Raw genomic sequence first — 22,223 nt, forward strand, 5'->3', positions numbered from 1 at the left:
CTCTTAGAAATCTCTCTTGGAAATCTAGATGAAAAACTTGTAAAAACTTCTAACAATGATCTTAAAATCATTAGAGTAGGGAAACTTCATTGAAAAATAAATCACAGTTGTAAAATCTTGGTAACAGATTGCAATCCAATGTCATCAGTGTCCCGCAATTTGTTTTAAAAACTTGTTATCCTTTCTCTAAAAACATCAAGGGACATTAGTATTTTAACTGTACATAAACAAACTGTATATTAGTAGGAAGACGAAGTTACGTAGCAATGAAGTTGGATATGAGTAAAGCCTATGACAGAGTAGAATGGAAGTTTATCGAGAAAATGATGTTAAAAATGGGTTTCAAGACCGAATGGGTGAATATTGTCTTGAAATGTGTTTCATCTGTTCGTTATTCATTCCAAATCAATGACTCTATTCATGGTGAAGTGGTGCCAACGAGGGGTTTAAGACAAGGAGATCCACTTTCTCCCTATCTTTTCTTAATATGTGCGGAGGGACTCTCCTCGCTAATAAAGCAGGCAGAATCAAAGAAAGAAATTTTTGGGCTGAAAGTTGCAAGAGAGGCTCCCAGCATAAGCCATCTATTCTTTGCCGATGATAGTCTACTCTTCTTAGATGCAAACGAGGGTTCTTTGCATACAATTCAACAAATTTTTGCATTATATTCGCGTTGCTCAGGACAGGTAATGATTTTGATTTAACACGTTATATGATTCTTTGTACCAAAGTAGGCGATAATTTATTTTGTAGTAACCTAAGTGTTGTTAATCTATTCAGGTTATAAACTTTAACAAATCTATTCTGTATTTTTCATCAAATACTCCTGAGGAAACAAGGAAACTCTTTGCAGAAGCATTGAATATGAGAATAACAGAGGCTATAGAAAAGTATTTGGGTCTCCCCATGATAGGAGGGAAAAACAAAAATGCAATTTTCAGACCAATTAAGGATAAAATATGGAAAAAGCTAAATGAATATCAAGCCAAACTATTCTCACAAGGGGGTAAAGAGATTCTAGTGAAAGCAGTTTTCCAAGCAATGCCTACTTATCAAATGGCATGCTTTAAAATTCCGGACGGCATTGGAGAAGAGATAGAAAGATTAATAGCACGTTATTGGTGGGGCTCAGCTGATAATAAGCAAAAAGTCCATTGGAGGGCCTGGCATAAGATTTGTAAACCAAAGACTGATGGCGGTTTGGGTTTTAGACGTTTTAGTCAGTATAATCAAGCTCTTTTGGCCAAGCAAGCATGGCGCATATTAATGAACCCATCATCAATTCTGGCACAAGTTATGAAAGCAAGATATTTTAGATTATCTAACATCCTAGAGGCAGACAAGGGTTCCTATCCATCATCAACGTGGCAAGGAATCTTATGGGGAAGAGATCTATTATTAAAAGGGCTACAACGAAGTATTGGCAATGGTATGAATACCAGGACCTTTAGAGATCCTTGGTTGCCCAGACCTCCTTCGTTTATTCCAAGTTCGCGCCCTGCGTATGAGGTGGCAAGAGTGTCAGATATTATCGAGTCTCCAGGAAAATGGAATAATGAGGTAGTCAATCAATATTTCAATGTAGCTGACGCAGAATGTATTCTTTCCATACCTTTAAGCTTGTTTAATCATGAGGACTCATGGTTCTGGCACTATACAAATCATGGTAGTTACTTTGTGGGGAGTGGGTACAATCTTGCAATGACTGTAGATAAGTTTCAACCTTCTTCTGCTAGTGATGTGTTCTCATTGTGGTGGAAACAATTCTGGGGGTTGAAAATCCCATGGAAAATTTTACACTTTGCGTGGAGGGGTTATCACGAGATTCTACCAACGCGAAATGGGTTGTTTAGACGAAATATCGCATCCAGCACCTCTTGCCAGTTGTGTGGGTTCGGAGGAGAGTCGAATGCTCATGCAATTTTCTGGAGTCCTGTTGCACAAGGCATTTGGAATCTTATGGAATTTTCTTTTCTACATGAAGTAAAAGAAGAGATTCATTTTAAGAATGTTTTACTTTATGCTTCTGAGGTAGTGGACAGAGAAGCTTTTGCAAAATTCATTATCTGTTCGTGGGCAATATGGACTGAAAGGAATAAGATTACTCATGGTCAACAAATAAGACAACCACAGTTTGTGGTTGAGTGGATAAGTAGTTTTTACGAGTCGATTCTTTCAATGAAGGAGGGCCCCAAAAAAAGTTCCCAAACTAATGGAAGAAATAGGGAAGCGTCAGCTGGAAGTTCTACAAATGCTCAAGAACAGAGGTTATACTCTAAACTTATGGTGGATGCAGCTGTATTGAGCACCACGAGTATAGTTGGATTAGGTGCGGTGGTATTCTCAGAAGATAATAGAGTTCACGCTGCGTTAAGTAAACCACTCAAAGGTTAGTCTTATTAGGTATTTTAAATATTATTTTGTTACGAATTTTATTAGTGTTATAATTCCAAAAGAAATGTTGATCGCTCAGGTATGGGTGAATTATAAAGATCTTTAATTTCTAGATATCAAATAAGAATAATTAGGTCTAGGAAGGAATAACAAAGCTAATGTGATTACGAAGTAAAATACATAAGTTAAGTTACTACTAGCCAAAGGGTCTCCCTTTGGCTAGTTAAAGAAAATCATAGGGGGACGTAGTTAATTTTTTGGATTTAAGTGTTTAATCAGATTGGTAATGTTCTAATTACAATTTTGTGGTCTGATGTTGTTTCAGGTGGAATCTCAGTGTTACAAGCTGAAACGTTAGCCCTGTTGGTTGGTCTTAATTGGGCTCATGTGTGTGGTCTTCAAATTCATGCAGTTTATTCAGATTCGTTAGCTTTGGTGACGGCCATTAACAAAGGGAAGAAGTATTTCAACGAGCTAGGAGCATTGTTTGAAGATGTTATAGCTTTATTGTCTAAATTCCCGGGGGCAGTTTTGTCCCATGTGGCTCGCTCTGAGAATTTAGCGGCCCATGGCTTGGCAAAGCATGCTCTGCGGTTAGACGATGAGCTATCCTAGTTCGAGGAGGTTCCAGCGCCGGTGGCGGACGTGAGCGTCGTAAATTCATGAGTGATTTTAATCACTTTGTCAAAAAAAAAAACATAAAAATAATAAATAAATAAATATTATTGTAAATGTATTTTTTTAAATAACCAAAATAAGCATCAATAAATAAAAAGTATAGAAATTACAAACAATACTTACCATAAATAAAATATTTCCAACGGAAAAAACTAAAAAGAAAATGTGAAACTAACTTATCTTGTTAAATGCAATTAGTGTCTGTAGTAGATCCACGAGCATTCAGTCAATCATTTAAATAATTACAGTAGAACCTCTATTTAAGAATACTCTATTCAAGAATAACCTCTAATTTGTTATAAAAAAATCAAGTCCCAATTTGGGCCAGTTATAAATAAGAATAACCTCTAAATTGTAATTAGTTATACATTTTCTAAGTCCCGTATTAACAATGTATACCTCTATATAAGAATAATTACATCTTAATAAAATATATACATATATTTTATAAATTTATTTATGTAAAATTAATAATTTTATTTTAAATTATAATGCATGTATGAAATTATATTTACTCTAAAATATTTCTATTATGATATAGTATTAATGATTATTTATTGTTATTATTGTTACATTGATATTTTTTGGTTTTTTAATTTTTTTTTCTAGTGTAACTCTATTTAGTTATAACCTCCCAATTAGAATATAATTTACTTGGTCCCAAGTGTATTCTTGGATAGAGGTTCTACTGTATATAACTCCAATAACATCAATAATTTTATAAGTCAAATAACTTAATAACTTAAAATTGTAATTAATAATAAAAGTAATAAAATTATAACTAACTCATGTAACAATATACAAAACATACTTTGATTAAGTAATTTATTCAAAGATATCTTCTACTTTGGTATTGTTATAGAGGAATGTCGTTTGTTATTATCTTTCTTAAAGGATGTTAACTTACATTTTGTTGATCACCAAATCGAGTTGCCCATGCAATTGCAAGGCACTCTCGATTTATCTCTGGTGGTTGCATTTTAAAACAAGATATCTGGCCCGATTTGAGAGATATCTTGTTATTTTCTGAATGCCTTTAATTTAATGAAGTTGCTACTTCATTCAAAAAAAAAAAAAAGTAATTTATTCAAACAAAAATAATGTTGTGATTAAGGGTGGACATAATTTTTTATAAATTACCAAATCCGAATAATCTGCCTAAATTAAATCGAGACCGACAAAATACGCAAATTGAAAAATCCGACAAAAATATAACCCGACCAATTTTTATATTGGATGAATTGAAAATAATACCAACCTAAACTAACCCAATTAAAAGATCTTTTTTATATATATATTTATATAAACTATAATTTATATGACTATTTAAAAAATATAACGTTCAAACTAATATTTTTTTTTGTATGGTTGTTGATTTGAACTTTAAATTCAATATATATATATACTAGCAAAAAATTACGTGCGAGGCACGTATACTAAATTTTATGCTAGTTTTTTTCTATATTATTTGAAAGTGATACAATTAAAAATTAAAGAAAAAATATTCTTAGTTATTAAGTGAGATATTATTATGTGTATCTAAATATTATAGTATATAATGTTGTCAATTAAAAGTGAATACTGAATGCAATATATTAGTGTTTAAGAAAGATTGATGATTTAAATATGTTCTTAAGTTAATCCAAAAATAAACTAAAAATTGATGTTCCAATACTTAAAGAAACATTACTTACATGAGTGTAAGATAAAAAAAAATTAAAAACCAATCTCTAAATTATTGATAATTGAAGATAGCATTTGTCTAAAAAATTGTAGATAAGAAAACTAATGATACTCATTGGTGGATTTCAATCTTCATTTGCTTCTATAGAGACAATAGTGTAATTTTTGTATTTTGCACTTTTCATTCTAGCCGGGTCCGCATATAACTAAATTGTCTATTTTTTCGTTAATAAATTGAATATGGTAGTGTCGACAAAGCGGCGGTGTTCCTGCAAACAGTGATGTATTTTCATTTAAGATGATTAGACATGGTGTGCATAATTTATTTAATTAAAAGAATCAACTTATGAAAGGCATGTAAAACTATTTTATTTTTTAAAAACTACACCTCTGCAGTATATTCCATTAGTTAGGTAGGAGTACACGAAAATATTTTTTTCACAATATCTGCGAACATAACAGCAGATCGGCTCTTTGTATTGTCATCAAGTTCAACATATGCTATAGCACTGTAAAATGCATAATAAGATTGTTAGTATCTTTTTTAATTTTAACTTAATTTCAATAACATCACATGTTTTGTAATATACCGTGGTGTAAGAAATCCTTCTTGGTCGTATGTTGGCTTGTCACATATGATTTTTTCATTGCGAATGTATAAATCTATTTTTTTATGACATGCGTCACATGACATGTAATAAAAACTCTAGACAGTATCAATTATTTTTATTAAGCAATCTATTTATTATTAACATTTCATGCCAATTTTTTCTGTTTTTTTTTAAACAAAAAATAATTAGCTTAGTTTTTTTATTATGTATTTTTTGTTCAAGATTTGTTTACATTGAACTTTTTGATGTAGTTTGTTATTTATTTAAAATAAGGTTGGTTTTTTAAGTTTTTTTTTTTTTTGAAAAATAAAAATATTAATTACAAAACACGTATAATTAGTTATTTTTAATTAAATTCAATTAAATAATATTAATTGTAATATGTTAAGTTTTTTTAATTGAATTATATATATTTTTTATTTTCACTATTGGGATTACATTTTCTCATTCGAATCTTGCACCCGTAATTAGATTGCATGTTTATTATTTATTTTGGAAACTCAAAAACTGCTTAGGAAAAAAAAACACAAAATAATACAAAATCAAACCCTAAATATTTTTAATTATCACAAAAAAAAAACCCTAAATATTTTTATTTTGTCACGTACTTATACATATTATATTAGACGTTTTCACGATGGGACTAAATTGGTGGCGTTTGGTTGGAGGTAATGAAATGGAATGGAATGGAAAAGAAACAATTTTTATTCCATTCCTTTGTTTGGTTGCATTTTAAAGTATTAGAATGGCATTCCAATGGAATGCTCTTTCTACCATTTTGGTGGAATGGCTATTCCATTTTAAAAAGGAAGGAATGACCATTCCAATGTAACAAGAAAAAAAAATTAATTATTTTTTTATCAATTTTTTTTTATGCATTTTAAATTTTATTCCATTCCTATTCCCATTCTCATTCCTATTCCTATATTTTCATTGCTCCCAACCAAACGCCTAGTATACCAAATTTGAATAGTATACCATTGAATGAGATTTTATGATTATTCATGCCAAACAAACCAAAATTCGATATCCTCTCATTCCCAAAATCATGAATTAAAAAAGCACTCAATCATATTTCTATCTATCAATAAATTATTGAATCAAGAGGCCTACATTAATGAAAACATAGTCATCAACCACTAATGGCGAAACAGCCACTTCACAGAATAATCTCAATTACAGCAAAAAAAAATAATTTAATTTTAAAATCTCATCATAACAATAACAATAAATTCAATTGAGAAATTAAGAAGAATATATTGATAAAAGACTAAACAAAATCATCTTCAAATTTTGAGTGTGAGCTCATCCTTTTCACCGTAGAGGTAGTGAAGAATGTAAGGGGTAACTCGGATGACGGCGACCCATGATCCGGTCATGATGACGTGTGTCGGGTAATTAAATATTAATGGAATTTGTTTTATTTTTATTTTAATATTTTATTATATATAAATAATATTTTATTATTTTATTATATCTTTATATATTAAAAGTCCCTATCTAACGGAATATTCTGTTAAATTTAACGATTAGGTTTGATCTCCCGTTAAAAAATAAACCCAATAATTAAACCCAAAAAATTAAACCATCTTTTAAATAAACAATCTTTTAAATATTAATAATCTCTTTTTAAATTAAAAAAATCATCTTAACCACATATCTCTCTAACAAACCTATCTTGGGAAAATATTAAAGATAATATAAAAGATAATATAATTTTTGGGCTTGGGCTTAAAAAAATAATAATAAAAAAAGATGAAATGGGCTGTAATTAGTATTTACCTTATATGTTTGTGCTTATTTTTAGTTTTATTTTTAATTTTACCACCAAGAGGAGAAGGTTGAAAAATATTAGAATATGAAAATATTATTAGTACTTATTAGTAATTTGCAAAGAATGTGAAAGTCTATAAATATATAGTTGTGTAGCTATTATTAGATATGAAATGAGATAATAGAACCTTTTTCAATTAGAAGATTAATGTACATTTTACTATTAATAACATACATTATTATAACACAACTATGTTTTACTTACTAAATATACGGACACAAATTTTATTTTTATAAAACAAATCGTTCAAATAATTATATTATTTTAATTATTAATTAAAATAAAAAACTAAAATATTAAATAAAACTAACACTACGTGGCTTGGCACGTAACAATCACCTAGTATAAATAAAAAGTCGTGACTTTCTCATAAACCAAGAATTCAGTTATATGGGCACACTTTATTTAGAATAGATATGTATATATTTCATTATTACAATTAATTAAAATATAACAATTAAATGTAAAAATTAAAAATTAAAAAAAATATTAGTGGTGAGTTTGGACATAACCCGATCAAACCGATCAATTTCATTGAATGGGTTACTATTTTCTTTTTTTTTTTAATTGAGCAAATTACACTTAAATATTTATAACATTGATTTGAATAAAATGTAGCACAAACCGACCGACGTAATTGTAATTATATGAATATAATAAAATACTCTGTCATGGAGATTAAGAAAGAAATTGAAATGGAAAGTTACAATAATATCAAAACATTTTCTTTACCTGTAAAAATACTAAAATTTACTTTTTCAGTTCATATGAACTAACACTATTAAGTCTTTCATGATATCCCTGCTAGGCTTGTCACAGTTTACAAGTTCATAAATTCCTCAAACTTGTCTTGACAGTCAGCTTAAGTTTGCATATCCCCATCAAAGTTTAAAACTTTAGGCTTAATACTGCCTTGAAAAATGTCTTTAAAAACCAAAAAATGAGTCCCAGTTATCAGCAATTGTAAGTTATTGAGTTCCAAAACAGTCAAGAACAGAAGGGGTAAAGATTTTTCATCCTTTATTTCTTGTTCTCTTTTTTGATTTTCATGAACGAGAACTTGGTTCACTGAACATGCTATACAAAACAAGCCAACCTCTGAGAGAACACCACAATTATTTTTGCAGCATTGGGATGAAAAGGCAAAGAGGATAATCAAGAGTGATAACAGAAAGCTTAATTCTAGAATCCATGCTGTTGATGTTGTCTAATAAGTGGCCAAGAGAAATAGATGAAGCTACACAGCTAAATAATTGCAAAAAAAATAACAACAATACTTTTGATTACAACTTGTGAAAATGAAAGAAGATATCAAAGCATCGAACTGAGTTTCTAATTATTAGTATAGTATCAACTACAGATACAATGAAACTTTACAAAACACGGAGCATCTGTTAATGTTGAGGTACAACCGGTCTTTTTTCCAACATCTCATAATGAAGCACGAAATTATCCTGCAACCGCATCTTTTTAAGTTAAATCGAATGGGCTACAATAAACATTGTCGCGAAAGCAGCAAAAGATTCCAAATTCAAACCTTTCGGGCAGTTTCAAATGTGTTCGGATCAAAACAATGATAGGATCCTCTCTCGTAGGTGTTTGTTTTGACAAGTGGCTCCATGTTGGGGACTCTAATGAACCACAAACGGTGTTCCTTGTGATAAAACCAGCCTCTGTTATAACTGCAACCACATGTGTTAAACAGTTTAGCCAACTATATTTTTCAATTGAAAAGTAAATATGATGATAATATCAGTTGAAAGTGCTTACAGTTCATTAGCAGCATATAATTGGGCTTCATCCTTAGGCATACTACAAAGTATGGTAACAAAAAGCAGTTTAGTATCTTAAAAAAATTAAAACATTCCAAATACTAAATAGAGAGAGAGGCTCTAAAAAAGAGTAGCACCTGTAAAAGATATAGAATAAAGTTTCTACTGTGAACTTTGCAAAGTATCCTTGCTGCAACCACCACCAAAAAAAATTAGTAAAAAGTGTACAATGACGATGAATGAACTAGAGAAGATATGGTTATGAAAACAGAACACACACATGTAAAGAAGGTGGTTGTTTAGCATAGTAACATTGTGGCACGTTGAATTCTGGATCACCCTTAGCTGGCTCGTCTGACCAAGGAGAACCAAAAGTTTTGTGAAGATTTTCCGTTGAATTCAAATTTAAACCTAATGTCGTCAAATCAATTCCAAGGGCAAGTGACGTTAGATCAGGATCACTCATCCTAATCACACTTAACAAACCAAGCAAACCATATCGATCTGGTGCAGACTGAGCTGCTTGCATGGATTTTAATCCCTGATCCTTAAATGACTGATTAACAGCTGACATTTGTTGGAGTCGAAACTGTGACTGGTTCTGGTGTTGCTGATACTGCTGGATAAGTTGGTCATAAGATCCCATGCCAGATCCCATGCCCGAAACAGAGCTTGGGGAGTTCAAAGGCCTTAATCCAATACCAGGAGGACCGCTACTCTAAACAAGAGAAGAAGAAAAATGCATATATAAATACATTATATTTTCACACACAAAAACAAGAAGCTAATAGAAATCAGTTTGAAATTTAAAACAGTTTCTTAATTTTGCACTTAATCTGTCTGATGATTGCAAACATTTCAAGCGTTGACAATTTAACACAATATTGAGTTTCCATCATTTTTATAACTGTAACTTTAATTCCAAAAATAATCTCTTTCCGTTTACTTAATTATGTAAAGATTTATAACAAAATAAAATAGTCTTTTCAGTCTAATGTTCATGTTGCTAACCATCTAATCACAAATTATAATATTTGACTACCTGGGAATGATAGGTTGAATGTGAAGGAAACATATCCGAGCCGTGTAGATGCAGAAGATCCTGATTGTTTCCAGGTGTGAAGGAGACACCACTACTACTAACTGATGGAGCGTGTTGCTGTTGCTGCTGAGGACGATGAGATGAATACGTTCCACCAAGATTGAATCCAGAAGACCTCCCCATCTGTGAATTAAAAGACAAAGCATAAGAAAACCTCATTACATGTCAAGCACGGCAACTAAAGAGAGCAAACGAAATCTCTATTTGAGACGCACAGGAAAATGCTGAGATTGCATCATGGACATTGGGTTGTCGTGAAGTTGGTCTTTCTGGTGCATCTCCATTGGATAATCAGCACTACCACCTATGGAAGTAATTTATGTAAATGCTTAAAATCTGTACTACCAAGTCAATAATCATTAAAACATGGTACTAATAGCTAAACAAATTTAGTTACATAGGAACAATTTCCCCTTCGACAATAGAACTAATAATTTTCTCCTAGGACATGGCATATCTTCATTGGTGTAATTTAGTAGAATATCCCACATATCTCAATTTAAATTGATTTATACAAGGACTCGATATTCATTTGCCCCAATAGCAGTATAAGGTGTTGGGCACCAATGGTACTCTTTAGCATTTCTCAATAAATATCCACATTTCCATTTTAAAACACACTTCAAAAAAAGTGCAGACAGTCTACAAAAACAAATGCGTACTGCAAAAATCAAACCACAAATTATAACCCCAAGCTCCGATGTGTATCTTACCTCCAAAAATCTTACAAACTCAAACTTCTCCCGAAAGAAAATAAAACAAATAAAATTTAGTACAATGGAACATCTCTAACTTGTGTCAACAAAAAATTAGGTCTCTGTAAATGCCACTATTTCTACTCTAGCTTTCAAAGCATACAGTCTGATCACAGCAAACCAATGGTCGTATGCATAGCCTAATGATACTACAACTCTCTTCTGAGAAGTCTCAAGTTTGAATCCCCCTCGCCATGTCAAAAATAAAATAAAATCAAATCATAGAAAACGACAATTATGCAAACTAGGGTAGAAAGCAGAATCACCTAAGCTGATATATTGAAACAACTAAGAAACAAGGCAGTGATCACATACTCAAACACGAAGAAGAGAAAAATAAGACATTCTCATGAGTGGAAAAAAAAACTACAAATCCAACAGGAAACATTTAAGAATTGTTTATTTTTCTTTGATAATATATTTTTTAAAAGAAATTATTTAATAAGTTTAAGCTGGGCTATCTCCTGGTGCTACTTTTTGTTGATTTTGTTTCATTAAGATCAATAAAAGTTTTCATTCATTAATAAAAAAGCAGGTGAGAGAGGTAAGGAAGAAACGAAATAACTGGGAAGGCATATGTGAAAAAATGCACAAGCGACCTTAAAATCACATAACTAAACATGCCTGGTACTAGGGCAGGACATAGACAATAATACAAAAAGGCGGGTAATATATCAGTGATGAAACATATTACAAGGCTGCCGTCGTAGATATACTACATGTTATAAGGTAATAATAGCCAAAGATATAAATTTAAAAGGACAGCTTTCAACACACTGGATTTATACAGCATGTAAAATAATAGAATGGTGATGTAATTAAACTATGACTGTGATCAATTAGAGCAGAGATGTATACATAGTAAATACATGAAACAGATAAACAATTGTCATACCTTTAAATCCTGGTAAAGCAGGGAAATCTTCATTTTGGATGCTGAACTCTTGATTTTGTTGAACAATAGGACTAACACCAAGACCTTGTTTTCGTAATGAACCTGAAATTTTCGCTCAAATTATGATCTTCCTGATTGGAAGACAAACATTGTCGTGTCATTAAAAAAAAGAAGTAAATAATGAAGTTACCCAGCTGTCCTTGCGGTCCTCCTGCAGAACTAGGACGACTTGTCAACTGGGGAAAGTCATTTAAGTCAAAAGGTGAACTGTCATTTGAATTGACATCATTCAACATCCCCATTGAGCTTAGATTATTGACTTGGACATGACTTTGTGAAAGTGGGCCTCCAGCACTTGGATAAGAATTTCCTAGCATAGAAATCACCTGGGGAGATCCTGAACCTAGAAACAGTCAGCTACCGAGTGAAAGATAGCACTTCTAGCAGACAGCAAAGATTACTCATATACCAGAAAATAAAGAGACCAAAAGAATCAAACAAATATTAATCAGATCAGCCTCTGGTGGGCATACATCAAGATAAGAAAACTAGATTCATGCTGGCAGTACCTAATGTCCTAACCAAGGAATAAATTGAGGAACAAAACAACTTGAATGAAATATAGTAAAATAGCATACCTAAAATTATTAAGACAGTCAAATTTGGCACTTATCACTCATTTTTTACAAATCTATTTACTTACTGCATAAAATCCATGTTAAGGAATAAAAATGGCATCTAGTGAAAGTGATTATGATAAATCTATTGTTAACTACATGACTTGCGAATAAGGTGCCTTCTTTGTTAAGACCCATAACACACTATGGCCATAGGGGAAAAAACAGTGACACATTAATGCTCACCTCATCCTCAACATAAAAATTCAAATCAATTTGATTTTATTTACTTTAAAAAAAAACAATCTATTTCGAACTTAGAAACTACATAAATTAACAAAATACAAAATAACATAGTTACCCTATACACAAATTTTCATAGTATACAACCACTGGAATGAAAAATGCTATTATCCAATTTCTCACAGAACTGCAACTACAGATATCTAAACCAAGTAAAATAGGAATTGCGGGAAAGAAATTATAATCAATTCAAGGGAAAGGAAGAACCATTACAATACAAAAGTATAGTCAGTCACCACAATAACTCTTCCAAATGATAGTAAATGCAGACAGAATAGTTATACAATTTTGACCTTTGCTAATTCTTTCAAAGTAGTTGCATAAAGAGCAAATGCAAGGAGAAATTATAGGAAGAACAGACATCGCATTTATAAGTCATCAATTGACAAAACATATACAGGAAGCATAGTGACATAAATGGTCTTAAACACTGACATTCATATTTCTGTGACATGAGAAAATGAATACAACACGGTATAGCAAGTTCTACCAGCATGAGACATCTCACTTAACACTTCAGTACATCATGGCTAGCAATTCAAAGCAACATACCTTGTGGAAGAACACCGCTCATCAATCTACTTTGGCCTTGTACACTTAGACTTCCAGATCCACTATTAGCACCTAGATTAAGTCGAGAAGCAAGACCAGGAACCGATATCCCTCCACCAGAGCTAATACTTCTTCCAATGTTTCCCCCACCAACCATGTTCCCCATAGAACTAGAAATCCGAGATCCTGCATTTCCTAAAATTGGTGATACACCCAATTGTTGAACAGCATTCCGATTACCAATTGCAGCAGAGGTCGGGAGAATGCCCGGAATAGAACCACCAACTCCATTTGTGCTACTACTGAATCCAGGGTTTACAACACTTATACCTCCTCTATTTGAGACCCCTGAATGACCATGAGAGCTACCGTGTTGTAACTGGGGGAATAAAGGGAAAAATATTAAGGTCAAGTACACAAGCACGAAAAACAGAAGAAAAAAACGAAGAATGTCAATGCTGATAATATTTTGAAAAATAAATAAAGATAATAGCAAAAATCTGCAGTTACATTAAATGAAGAAAAAGGTACCTGAGGGATACCACCAGGAAGACTATTTGATGTAAATCGTCCACTAGAGAGACTTCCAGTAGGTTGTTGAACCCCACCAGAAGGAACATTATTCATTGTTGAATTTCTTGATGTTAGTGCACCTGGCATGGTAGGAACATTAAAGCTGCCATGGATGTTATGTAGCCCCGGCATATTTCCTGCCAAGAAAAAAACATTGAACTTCATAAATTTTGAACAGACAAAACGTTGAACTCAAGCAGCTTATACCCACCAGTGTGATGAAAACCAGGGGATCCAGCACCAGACTGACTCGAGAAAGATGTTGCAAAAGATCGTCCAGTGCTATCTTGAAGATTTGTTGTTGATCCATTCAAAGAGGACTGTGAACAGAAACTCACTCATCAACACATAGCAAGTCCAAAACAAATGCATATGACCATTCATTGACATTTGACATGTAATGCAATATATTGTCAATTTTTCATGACATGTCAGAAGCAATGACTAGCCATGAGCAAAACTTGTTAAATTAAATAAATACATAGACAACGAATATTACATTTAGTAGACCCGACATTGCATGAGCATTAAAATGTCATGAACAGTCCTTGCTCTGTATTGAGAGTCAAAAAAGTCAGAGAACGATTTGAAACTTCAATCTATAAAATTTTCAACCTATAAACATAATAAAAGAAAAGACACCATAATTGTAAGAGAAACAGCTAAATAAAATATAAAAAACAGAAGTAAAAAAAGCGTCTGTTTAAGAATAATATACCCAAATTCTGCAAGATATTCAATAACTATATAAATTCAGTACTTGAAGACAATGAATGAGTATGCGATGTATATTCATTCCGAAATACAGAAACATATATTCACGCTTAGATTTATAGCTGTATAAACTCTAAGATTCAACTATGCAGAAAGTACATTGTATCGCATCAATTGAATGCACATATAAGGAACTTACTGGGTGGTTTCTGGCTGTAAATATTTATTTAGAGAATAGAGTTGCAGAGAAGATATTCAAACGTTACGGCTTTTCGAGTTGACAAAACAGAATTCATATAATTTACAAGCAAATAAATTAAAAAAAAAAACGCATAAGCATAACAAACCACTCATCTTAAAAGAAATGAAGTTGTTTCGATTTAGGCAAAGTCGATACAAACACCATGAATGTATAAAATACAATTATTTTCAATGACAACAGAGCACAGCTGTTTTCAATCTTACGCAAAGCTGAATTGTGACGTCATATCAGAAACTAGACTACTGATATTGGTATCAAACAATCATAAATTCGATTAATCAAAATGGCGAAGTTAATAAACCCTAAATCTAACATTTCCTATAAACCCCGGCCCATAAATCCCTGATTACAACCGAGTAATATAGAAATGAGAGCATTTAAACTATTTCTTACTACAACCGAAGTCTCAACCATCAAGGAAATTCATATTCCGCGTACATAAATCCCTGATTACAGTGAAAAACAAAGCCAAATACGAACCACAATTCTCCGTTGGGGAGGGCAAAAAAATACAAAAAAGGTAAATCGAACGAACAATGGTACCTAGAGTGAGGAGCGGACCTTCGCAGAATACAAAAGAGAAGAAAGTAAACAGTGTGGGGAGTAAGTAGGGAGCAGATCTGGTGATGGAGTGTGGATATTAGGGTTAGAGTAAGGGAAAAAGATGAGTGAATAGGGGAGAGATGAGGTTGGGGAAGAGTGCGGAGATCGAATATGGATGGTTTCTAGGTCTGAGCTTTTTCCTTCGACATCAGAAAAAATAGATGGCAAATAATGGAATTTATAATGAAGGAAGGTGCACGGTAGGGGAAATGAGTCGACCAATAGAAATACAACATGCAATATTTTATTTTATTATTATTTCTTTTGTATTTTATGTAGTTTTTTAAGTTTTGGGAACAAGATTTTTTGTGTTTTTGATTATAAAAAATCAGAAATCAAAATTATAAAGACATACAAAGTTTCTATTTTCTAAAATAAAATTTAAAGTTATTTTTATACTTTATTTAAACATTTTTTAATTATAATTTATTAAGTAAAATGCAGTAAAATCTACTAAAATTTTACTACTCTTCCAACTAATCTCAAAATTGATTTTTCGATTGTAAAATCTCTAAAATTTATATTTTGTTAAGAGTTTATTATTTCTATCTAATTTTGACGGTTAATTGTCATTAGATTATAATATGTGGCACAATTTTATTGGTCAATATAAGTAAATTATTTTAAAAATTATACATATTTTTCATAAAGTTGCATAAAGTAACTTATTTTTTTTAAGGAAATATACTCATTTAGTATTTTGTATTTTTGTGAAAAAAAAATATTTGGTACCTTGTGTTTTAAATAATGCTCAGTTGATATAGGGTTAGGGTCGAGGTAGGGGTAGGGGTTCGTGTTCGGTGTACCAATCTAGGTCAAGGTTCGGATCGGGTCGGGGTCCAGGTTGCAAGATCTAGATTGACGTTTAAAGACTTTTTTGGTTTTTAAAATTTTGATTCTCAATTAAAAAATGAAAAAAAAAATAGAATTACCCCATATACTGTTTTTTTAATTTTTTTTTTCAAATTTACGGTTTGGATTTCTAAAGTGGTTGCCGTGCTAGTTGCAATAGGGTTTTTACACGATTTTCTGTTGCAATTTAGGTTGCAGCGCTAGTTGCAATAGGAATTTCTATGTAGAATTCCGTAAAAATGCAAAAAAAAAAAAAATACTATTTTAAAGTATAAAAATGAAAAAACTCCCATAAAAAGATTGAAAAATATTTTATTTTTCTAATTTTACAAATAAAAAACTAGTAAAAAAATGTTACTAAATGCATCAAATTAAAAATTAAAAATAAAAAACCTTTTTTTCCTTCCAAACAAAATTAAAAAAAAAAAATTCCTACTTTAACTACTTTTCATTTTAAACTTTAAAATTTAAAATCCCTAAAAATACACATAACAGGTAATAATAGCACACCAGAATGAATTCATACTGAAAAGAAAAACCCTTTCCCAATTTCAATTTCAATTTCAATTTCAATTTCCACGAGACTTGGAAGACGATCCAATTACCAAAACACGCTTTGCTTTCGATTTTTTCTAGTCTATGGCGATTCTCTACGCCCTTGTGGCTCGTGGGACTGTGGTGCTCGCGGAGTTCAGCGCCGTCACTGGAAATACCGGCGCAGTCGCTCGCCGGATCATCGAGAAGCTTCCGGCCGACGCCGATTCTAGACTCTGTTTCTCTCAAGATCGCTATATTTTTCACATACTCAGAGTTGATGGCATCTCCTTCCTCTGTATGGCCAACGACACTTTTGGCAGTGAGTAACTCTCCTTTCTTTGTTTTCATTATTTGATTTTTTTGCTTAATTGAGTATGGGATCAAATTCCATGAATTGAGATTCAGTTTAAGGGTAGAGTTGATGATTCAAATCGTACACAGACAGTCATATCTTGTGTTTAGCTGTAGTTGATATCCTTGGGTTGGTCTCTGGAGCTGTAATACACAAAATATAGATTACATTATATGAATTTAATAAGATTTAGATGCATTTATATAGTGATCGACTCCTCCAAATGCTTGAAGATTACCTGTTTTGTGTAAAAGAACAATTTTTGATACCCATTCGATTCGAGGTGCATATACCAGAATAGAGGACAATGGTAGACAAATTTTAGAAAGTTGAAACTTATTTATAAACTAATGATCACCTCTGATGATAAATATCATGATAATTATTGTGCATGTTATAGAATTTTAAGTACTAGTTCAACTTTTGCAAGAGTAAGTGTTGTAGCACTAGCCATAATTACAGCTTTACTGAATTAAGCTTTAGCTATTTGAGCCTAAGATGAATGCTACCCTAACACATAGTGTACTTGATTCTTAAATTGGGTTTGGCTGGGATTACTTTGAAATGTTTGGATGGATCAATACTAAATTCTGGTTTTGTAACGGTTGCATTTTTTCGTTAAAGCCAATGCACATGCACAGTATATTCCCTACAAATGTACAGGAGGCCTATTATCAACTTCCAAAACTAGTAAAAAAAAATTGACAAAAAATAAAATATAAGGAGTGATGTATCAATTCACTTTCCTTATGAAGTTTTGGTGGTAGCTTTTTAGTTGTGGTTTAATTTACAATGGAAATATTTTATACGTGATGTATCTAAGGCATGAGGAGACTGATTGTACCGCTTTATGATCATGACTCTGACTTAGAGTCTATGCATTTTCTATCTTTATATTGTTCTGCTAAGGCAAGTATACTCTGCTGGATTATTATTATGAGTTTACTTGTGTGGCTATACTCTGAATTGAATGATGATTTTTAGTTAAAATTTGTATCTCTCCACCACCACCCCAAAAAAAAAAAAAAACTAGACATTTTTGGATATTCTGACATTTATTTTCATTGTATCCTTTGCTCCTTACATTTTTCAATACAATATCATCAATTGTGTTTTTCATAATCAATTAATGCAACCTTTTTTCAGTGCTTAAGGTTTTAGCATCTTTTGCATCTCAGTAATTCCTGACACATATACTGAGCATTTCTGTTAAATTCCTTACATTGATTAAAAAAGTTCTCAATTTATCATTGTAGATGCAGTATAATCGTGCATCTATTTATGCAGGAAGAATACCTTTCTCATATTTGGAAGATATTCATATGAGGTTTATGAAAAATTATGGCAAAGTGGCCAATTATGCACCTGCTTATGCAATGAATGATGAATTTTCGAGGGTCTTGCATCAGCAGATGGAATTCTTTTCCAGCAATCCCAGTGCTGATACCCTCAATCGTGTGAGAGGTGAAGTTGGTGAGGTAAGTATTGGTAGTTGTTGGAATTTGTTTCCATTTCATCTTGCATGCACCCAAGCTTTGGCAGCCTTTTTAGGAAAGTAGTAATAATGTGAACCATACATATAAGCTGAGTAAATTGCAAACTTTTCATTTAAACTGTTCTCTGATATCATTTCCAGGTTATTCTTTGTTATTAATTTTGTTGCACGGCCTAAAATTTACAGTGTTAGCCATTACAAAAGTCTCGTTACATGTTTGTAATTTTGATAAGATGATTTATTGATATATTATATTATATCTCTTCTATTGTGACCATATAATTTTTGAAAAAAATTATTAAGGGCTCTTGTTAATTAATTATTATTTCAAATTGAATGTCTACACTCATTATACTATTTCTTGACGATTACTGCAACTGGGTTTATAGATTCTTTAGAGTTTTTGACAGTTTTGATGTTATTTTACACTTGTTATTTCTATGCTGTACTTGCAATTTTTGTTTATTTGCTTCTTATGAATTCTCAATTCCTCTATATAGATTCGAACTATAATGGTTGAGAACATAGAAAAAGTACTGGAGAGAGGCGATCGCATTGAGCTTCTTGTTGATAAAACAGCTACCATGCAAGACGGTGCATTTCACTTCAGGAAACAGTCTAAGCGTCTTCGACGAGCTCTTTGGATGAAAAATGCAAAACTATTGTAAGTATTCTTATATGATATGAATTAAATTTTTGTTTGGCTGGAATTGCCCTTGGAATGGGAAGGGTTTGAAAATTGAAGAGAACTTATTCCCATACGATCACAATTCTATTGTTCAAAAGGAATTCTTATTCCAATGCACTCCCGGTGGAAAAGCACTTTCCATTCCTAACTAGTAACTACTTAACAGAATTAATTATATAATTAATCATTAGTTGCTTAATTAAATGTTACTTTTTACTTAGCTTAATAATTATAATATTTTCGAAATACAATGAATTACTAATATCTTTTACTTCAAGTGAACTTTATTCATTAGATAAAATATTACTTTTAAATATACTAAATTTCATTATTCTAAAAATGTATAAAGCAATTCTAAACTAAGAACAAATTTTGTCAATATAATAGTTCCATACGAACAACTAATCAAAAATAGTTATCTGTTGATTCCAAATATTATACCAAACAATGATCTAATACCACAACCAATATGATCCCATTGAACCACTATTCTTCCTTTTTTTTGTGCCTAGGAACTACTATTCTATCTACCATTCTAGTTTGTATTATACTGATCCAAACATCACCTAATCTCTTTTAGAAGCTGCAGAATAGATTGACTAGGAGGATGGAATAAATTGACTTAATGAAGCCATTAAACTCCTCATGTTAAAGATTCCCCAAATCACGACATCTTCACGGACGTTATGCATCTGCTGTCAAACAGAAGCTGGCGATCTTAACTAAACAGAATTATATTTATTGCAGTGCTAATTAAACCATGCTTTGAAGTGGTTGCAAGTTGAGTAAGAAAATATGGAAGCTGTTTTGCCTACTCTTGTAAAAGATGATAAACCATTTTCTCTTAGCTTATCCCCAAGCTTGCAAATTATTTTAGGCAAAAGAAAAAATTTGCAAGTGTCATTTAGCTTCTTAAAGATTTTGTATCCACCACCATTGGAGATGGCTTTTTGGCCCTCTTTTTACTTTTGCTCAATTGCTTTATGTTTGCTCTAACTGTTATACATATTTAGAACTTGTGGCAGCTTCGGATGTTATTCATAATGTTTGATTTTGTAATGTTTATGGATTGGTAAACATTACAAAATTATGTAAATAATTATCTCAACTACTTAGTAGCCATTGGTTATATTCATGAATAACATTGAATCTTGTAATTTGGTGCAGGGCGCTGTTGACTTGCATGATTGTTCTGTTGCTATATATAATTATTGCTGCTGCATGTGGAGGCATCACTCTACCTTCTTGCAGATCTTAAGTGATGTTAAAATTTCAGCTGAGGTATGCAACAATGACTCCTGAGTTGATGCATTTCGAATCTGTTAGTCGGTATTCTGTCACTTGTTCATCCAAAATTTTGTGGTCTGCATCGGGTGGGATCATATAATCTTTACTAAATGTCTGTAGATTTCTCTAGCTATGCTTGCACCCCAGTGAATAACAGTTATTTGTTTTATGATGCTTAACATATGATCTCTATATATTCTTTGAAAGTGCTCAGATTGTAGTATATTGTGGAGAAATAAAAATGGTTTATTACACTTGTATTTGTATCTATATTTGACTAATCGTTTTGGCTATTACTGTAATTTTTTTGTTGTTGTTGCTGTGTTTTTTTTTTTTTTTTGAAATTATCCTATTTTTTATTTATTCTTTTAAATCCCCAAAAAAGAGAGAATTTGTTTCAAAATAGGTATGTACTCACTTCAAAAATTAAAAGATAAATACCGTTATCTGTATAAAATGTGCACTTGTATGTTTCTAAATAAAATAAAATATTAGTTCCAAGTATAATTTTCCCCATATATATGGTAATTTCTCGTGATCTACTTTTAATATCGTGTGTAGGGGTGTTCGTGTTGTGAGTTTTGACTATATTTTCAAATTAAATTGTACATGCGGTTTTTACAATTTCTTAAATTGCAATTGCACTACTTCAAGACTTCAAAATTGTAAAAATCGCACCACAAAAATACAGTGCAGTATTAACGGTTTACACTCTCTAAATAAACAATAATGTAATAAAATTTTATCATCGTAATAGAAATAATATTAATATATATCATAAACTAGTGTAAACGGCTGGGTACGATCTCAACTAGCAACATATTAAATCTTGTATCATTAATATAATAATAACAATGTATAGTAATAATTCTAAGGTAATATTGAACGTGAAATGATTATAATTTGGCAGAGAAGAACCCATCTAGTTTGTGTTGTAATAATTAAAAAACTAATTAATTTGGTTATGATTCACATATATGAACTTAGATAAATTTAAAAAATTTGTATTTTTATAATAATGCGGTGCAGTTTAATACAAATATTAAATTCAAAAATCGTACTACACTAAATAGTTTGGAGAAAATACCAATCACAATTGCACCATGAAGAATTTCAAACTGTATTTTTTATACAGTTGTGTGCGGGACAAGTAGTTATGCAGTATGAGCGGTTTGATGAACACTCGTGTAAAAGAGAATTTATACATATGTATAATAAATTTACAATATAGAGTTCTTCTACGGTATCAAGAAAGGTGCATCAATATACCTTTTCATAATTGTGATGTCTAGATAATTATAATTATAATTTTTTTTTTATGTAAAAGTGTATATTCTAGTTATTTAAATATTTTACAATATAAATTTTTTTTACACACGTATAAAATAAAAAATCACATGTTTAATGTAGTTTTTGCCTATAACCTAATCTTCACCATCTTATATATACATAGTGTCAAACTTATAAACACATATATTAAGTAGGTAGAGAACTTTATATATATTAATTTCACTTTTGGTTTTTGGGTTATAAAAAACAAGTTGGTCATTTTTAAAAGCATTTTTTAAAAATTTACCGAATGTCTTAAATAATTACATTGTCCACTAACATATAATATACATATATAATAAGATTAAAATTATTTGAATATTAAAAATACAAAA

At 31.3% G+C, this 22,223-nt stretch overlaps 3 protein-coding genes and 1 non-coding gene across 10 annotated transcripts; 3 read left to right on the forward strand and 1 right to left on the reverse strand.

Annotated features, from left to right (window-relative positions):
- The first annotated feature begins 266 nt into the window (after nt 1-266).
- On the forward strand, nt 267-2,948 carry LOC133034087 (uncharacterized). Its single transcript, XM_061109107.1, has 4 exons — nt 267-686; nt 781-2,389; nt 2,720-2,879; nt 2,924-2,948. The coding sequence occupies exons 1-4, from the start codon at nt 267-269 to the stop codon at nt 2,946-2,948; spliced, it is 2,214 nt and encodes a 737-aa protein (XP_060965090.1).
- A 5,480-nt stretch (nt 2,949-8,428) lies between these two features.
- On the reverse strand, nt 8,429-15,542 carry LOC115719080 (probable NOT transcription complex subunit VIP2). Of its 7 annotated transcripts, none has more exons than XM_030647987.2 (14): nt 15,289-15,542; nt 14,269-14,322; nt 13,981-14,089; nt 13,728-13,906; nt 13,197-13,575; nt 11,915-12,121; nt 11,725-11,826; nt 10,290-10,378; nt 10,015-10,197; nt 9,253-9,690; nt 9,110-9,162; nt 8,971-9,012; nt 8,738-8,882; nt 8,429-8,654 (listed from the first exon to the last, which is right to left on the reverse strand). In XM_030647987.2, the coding sequence occupies exons 2-14, from the start codon at nt 14,284-14,286 to the stop codon at nt 8,595-8,597; spliced, it is 2,004 nt and encodes a 667-aa protein (XP_030503847.1). In that variant the 5' UTR covers nt 14,287-14,322; nt 15,289-15,542; the 3' UTR covers nt 8,429-8,594. The 7 variants fall into 7 exon arrangements, with proteins under 7 accessions (XP_030503847.1, XP_030503845.1, XP_060965973.1 ...); XM_030647985.2 differs by having other exon boundaries at nt 11,915-12,127; nt 14,269-14,384; nt 15,289-15,539; XM_061109990.1 differs by having other exon boundaries at nt 15,307-15,513.
- Nucleotides 13,981-14,061, forward strand: LOC115721601 (small nucleolar RNA snoR35). Its single transcript, XR_004012612.1, has one exon. It is a non-coding gene; the product is annotated as a small nucleolar RNA snoR35 (small nucleolar RNA).
- A 1,124-nt stretch (nt 15,543-16,666) lies between the features above and the next one.
- On the forward strand, nt 16,667-20,819 carry LOC115721070 (vesicle-associated membrane protein 714). The gene is made up of 4 exons (XM_030650315.2): nt 16,667-17,056; nt 18,377-18,567; nt 19,085-19,248; nt 20,440-20,819. The coding sequence occupies exons 1-4, from the start codon at nt 16,840-16,842 to the stop codon at nt 20,528-20,530; spliced, it is 663 nt and encodes a 220-aa protein (XP_030506175.1). The 5' UTR covers nt 16,667-16,839; the 3' UTR covers nt 20,531-20,819.
- Nucleotides 20,820-22,223: the final 1,404 nt, after the last annotated feature.

Source organism: Cannabis sativa, chromosome 2 (assembly GCF_029168945.1).
Source record: "Cannabis sativa cultivar Pink pepper isolate KNU-18-1 chromosome 2, ASM2916894v1, whole genome shotgun sequence".
In the NCBI taxonomy this organism is placed as follows: domain Eukaryota; kingdom Viridiplantae; phylum Streptophyta; class Magnoliopsida; order Rosales; family Cannabaceae; genus Cannabis; species Cannabis sativa.

Excerpts from the sequence above, each read along its gene's own strand:
- LOC133034087 (XM_061109107.1), top strand. The coding sequence starts at position 267 with ATGAAGTTGGATATGAGTAAAGCCTATGACAGAGTAGAATGGAAGTTT. Across the intron at positions 2,390-2,719 it reads GTTAAGTAAACCACTCAAAG|GTGGAATCTCAGTGTTACAA; the intron begins GTTAGTCTTATT and ends ATGTTGTTTCAG. Across the intron at positions 2,880-2,923 it reads TTCAACGAGCTAGGAGCATT|TTTTGTCCCATGTGGCTCGC; the intron begins GTTTGAAGATGT and ends TCCCGGGGGCAG.
- LOC115719080 (XM_030647985.2), bottom strand. Across the intron at positions 12,128-13,196 it reads GAGCGGTGTTCTTCCACAAG|GTTCAGGATCTCCCCAGGTG; the intron begins GTATGTTGCTTT and ends GACTGTTTCTAG. Across the intron at positions 9,691-10,014 it reads ATTCAACCTATCATTCCCAG|AGTAGCGGTCCTCCTGGTAT; the intron begins GTAGTCAAATAT and ends TCTCTTGTTTAG.
- LOC115721070 (XM_030650315.2), top strand. The coding sequence starts at position 16,840 with ATGGCGATTCTCTACGCCCTTGTGGCTCGTGGGACTGTGGTGCTCGCG. Across the intron at positions 17,057-18,376 it reads GGCCAACGACACTTTTGGCA|GAAGAATACCTTTCTCATAT; the intron begins GTGAGTAACTCT and ends CTATTTATGCAG. Across the intron at positions 18,568-19,084 it reads TGAGAGGTGAAGTTGGTGAG|ATTCGAACTATAATGGTTGA; the intron begins GTAAGTATTGGT and ends TCCTCTATATAG.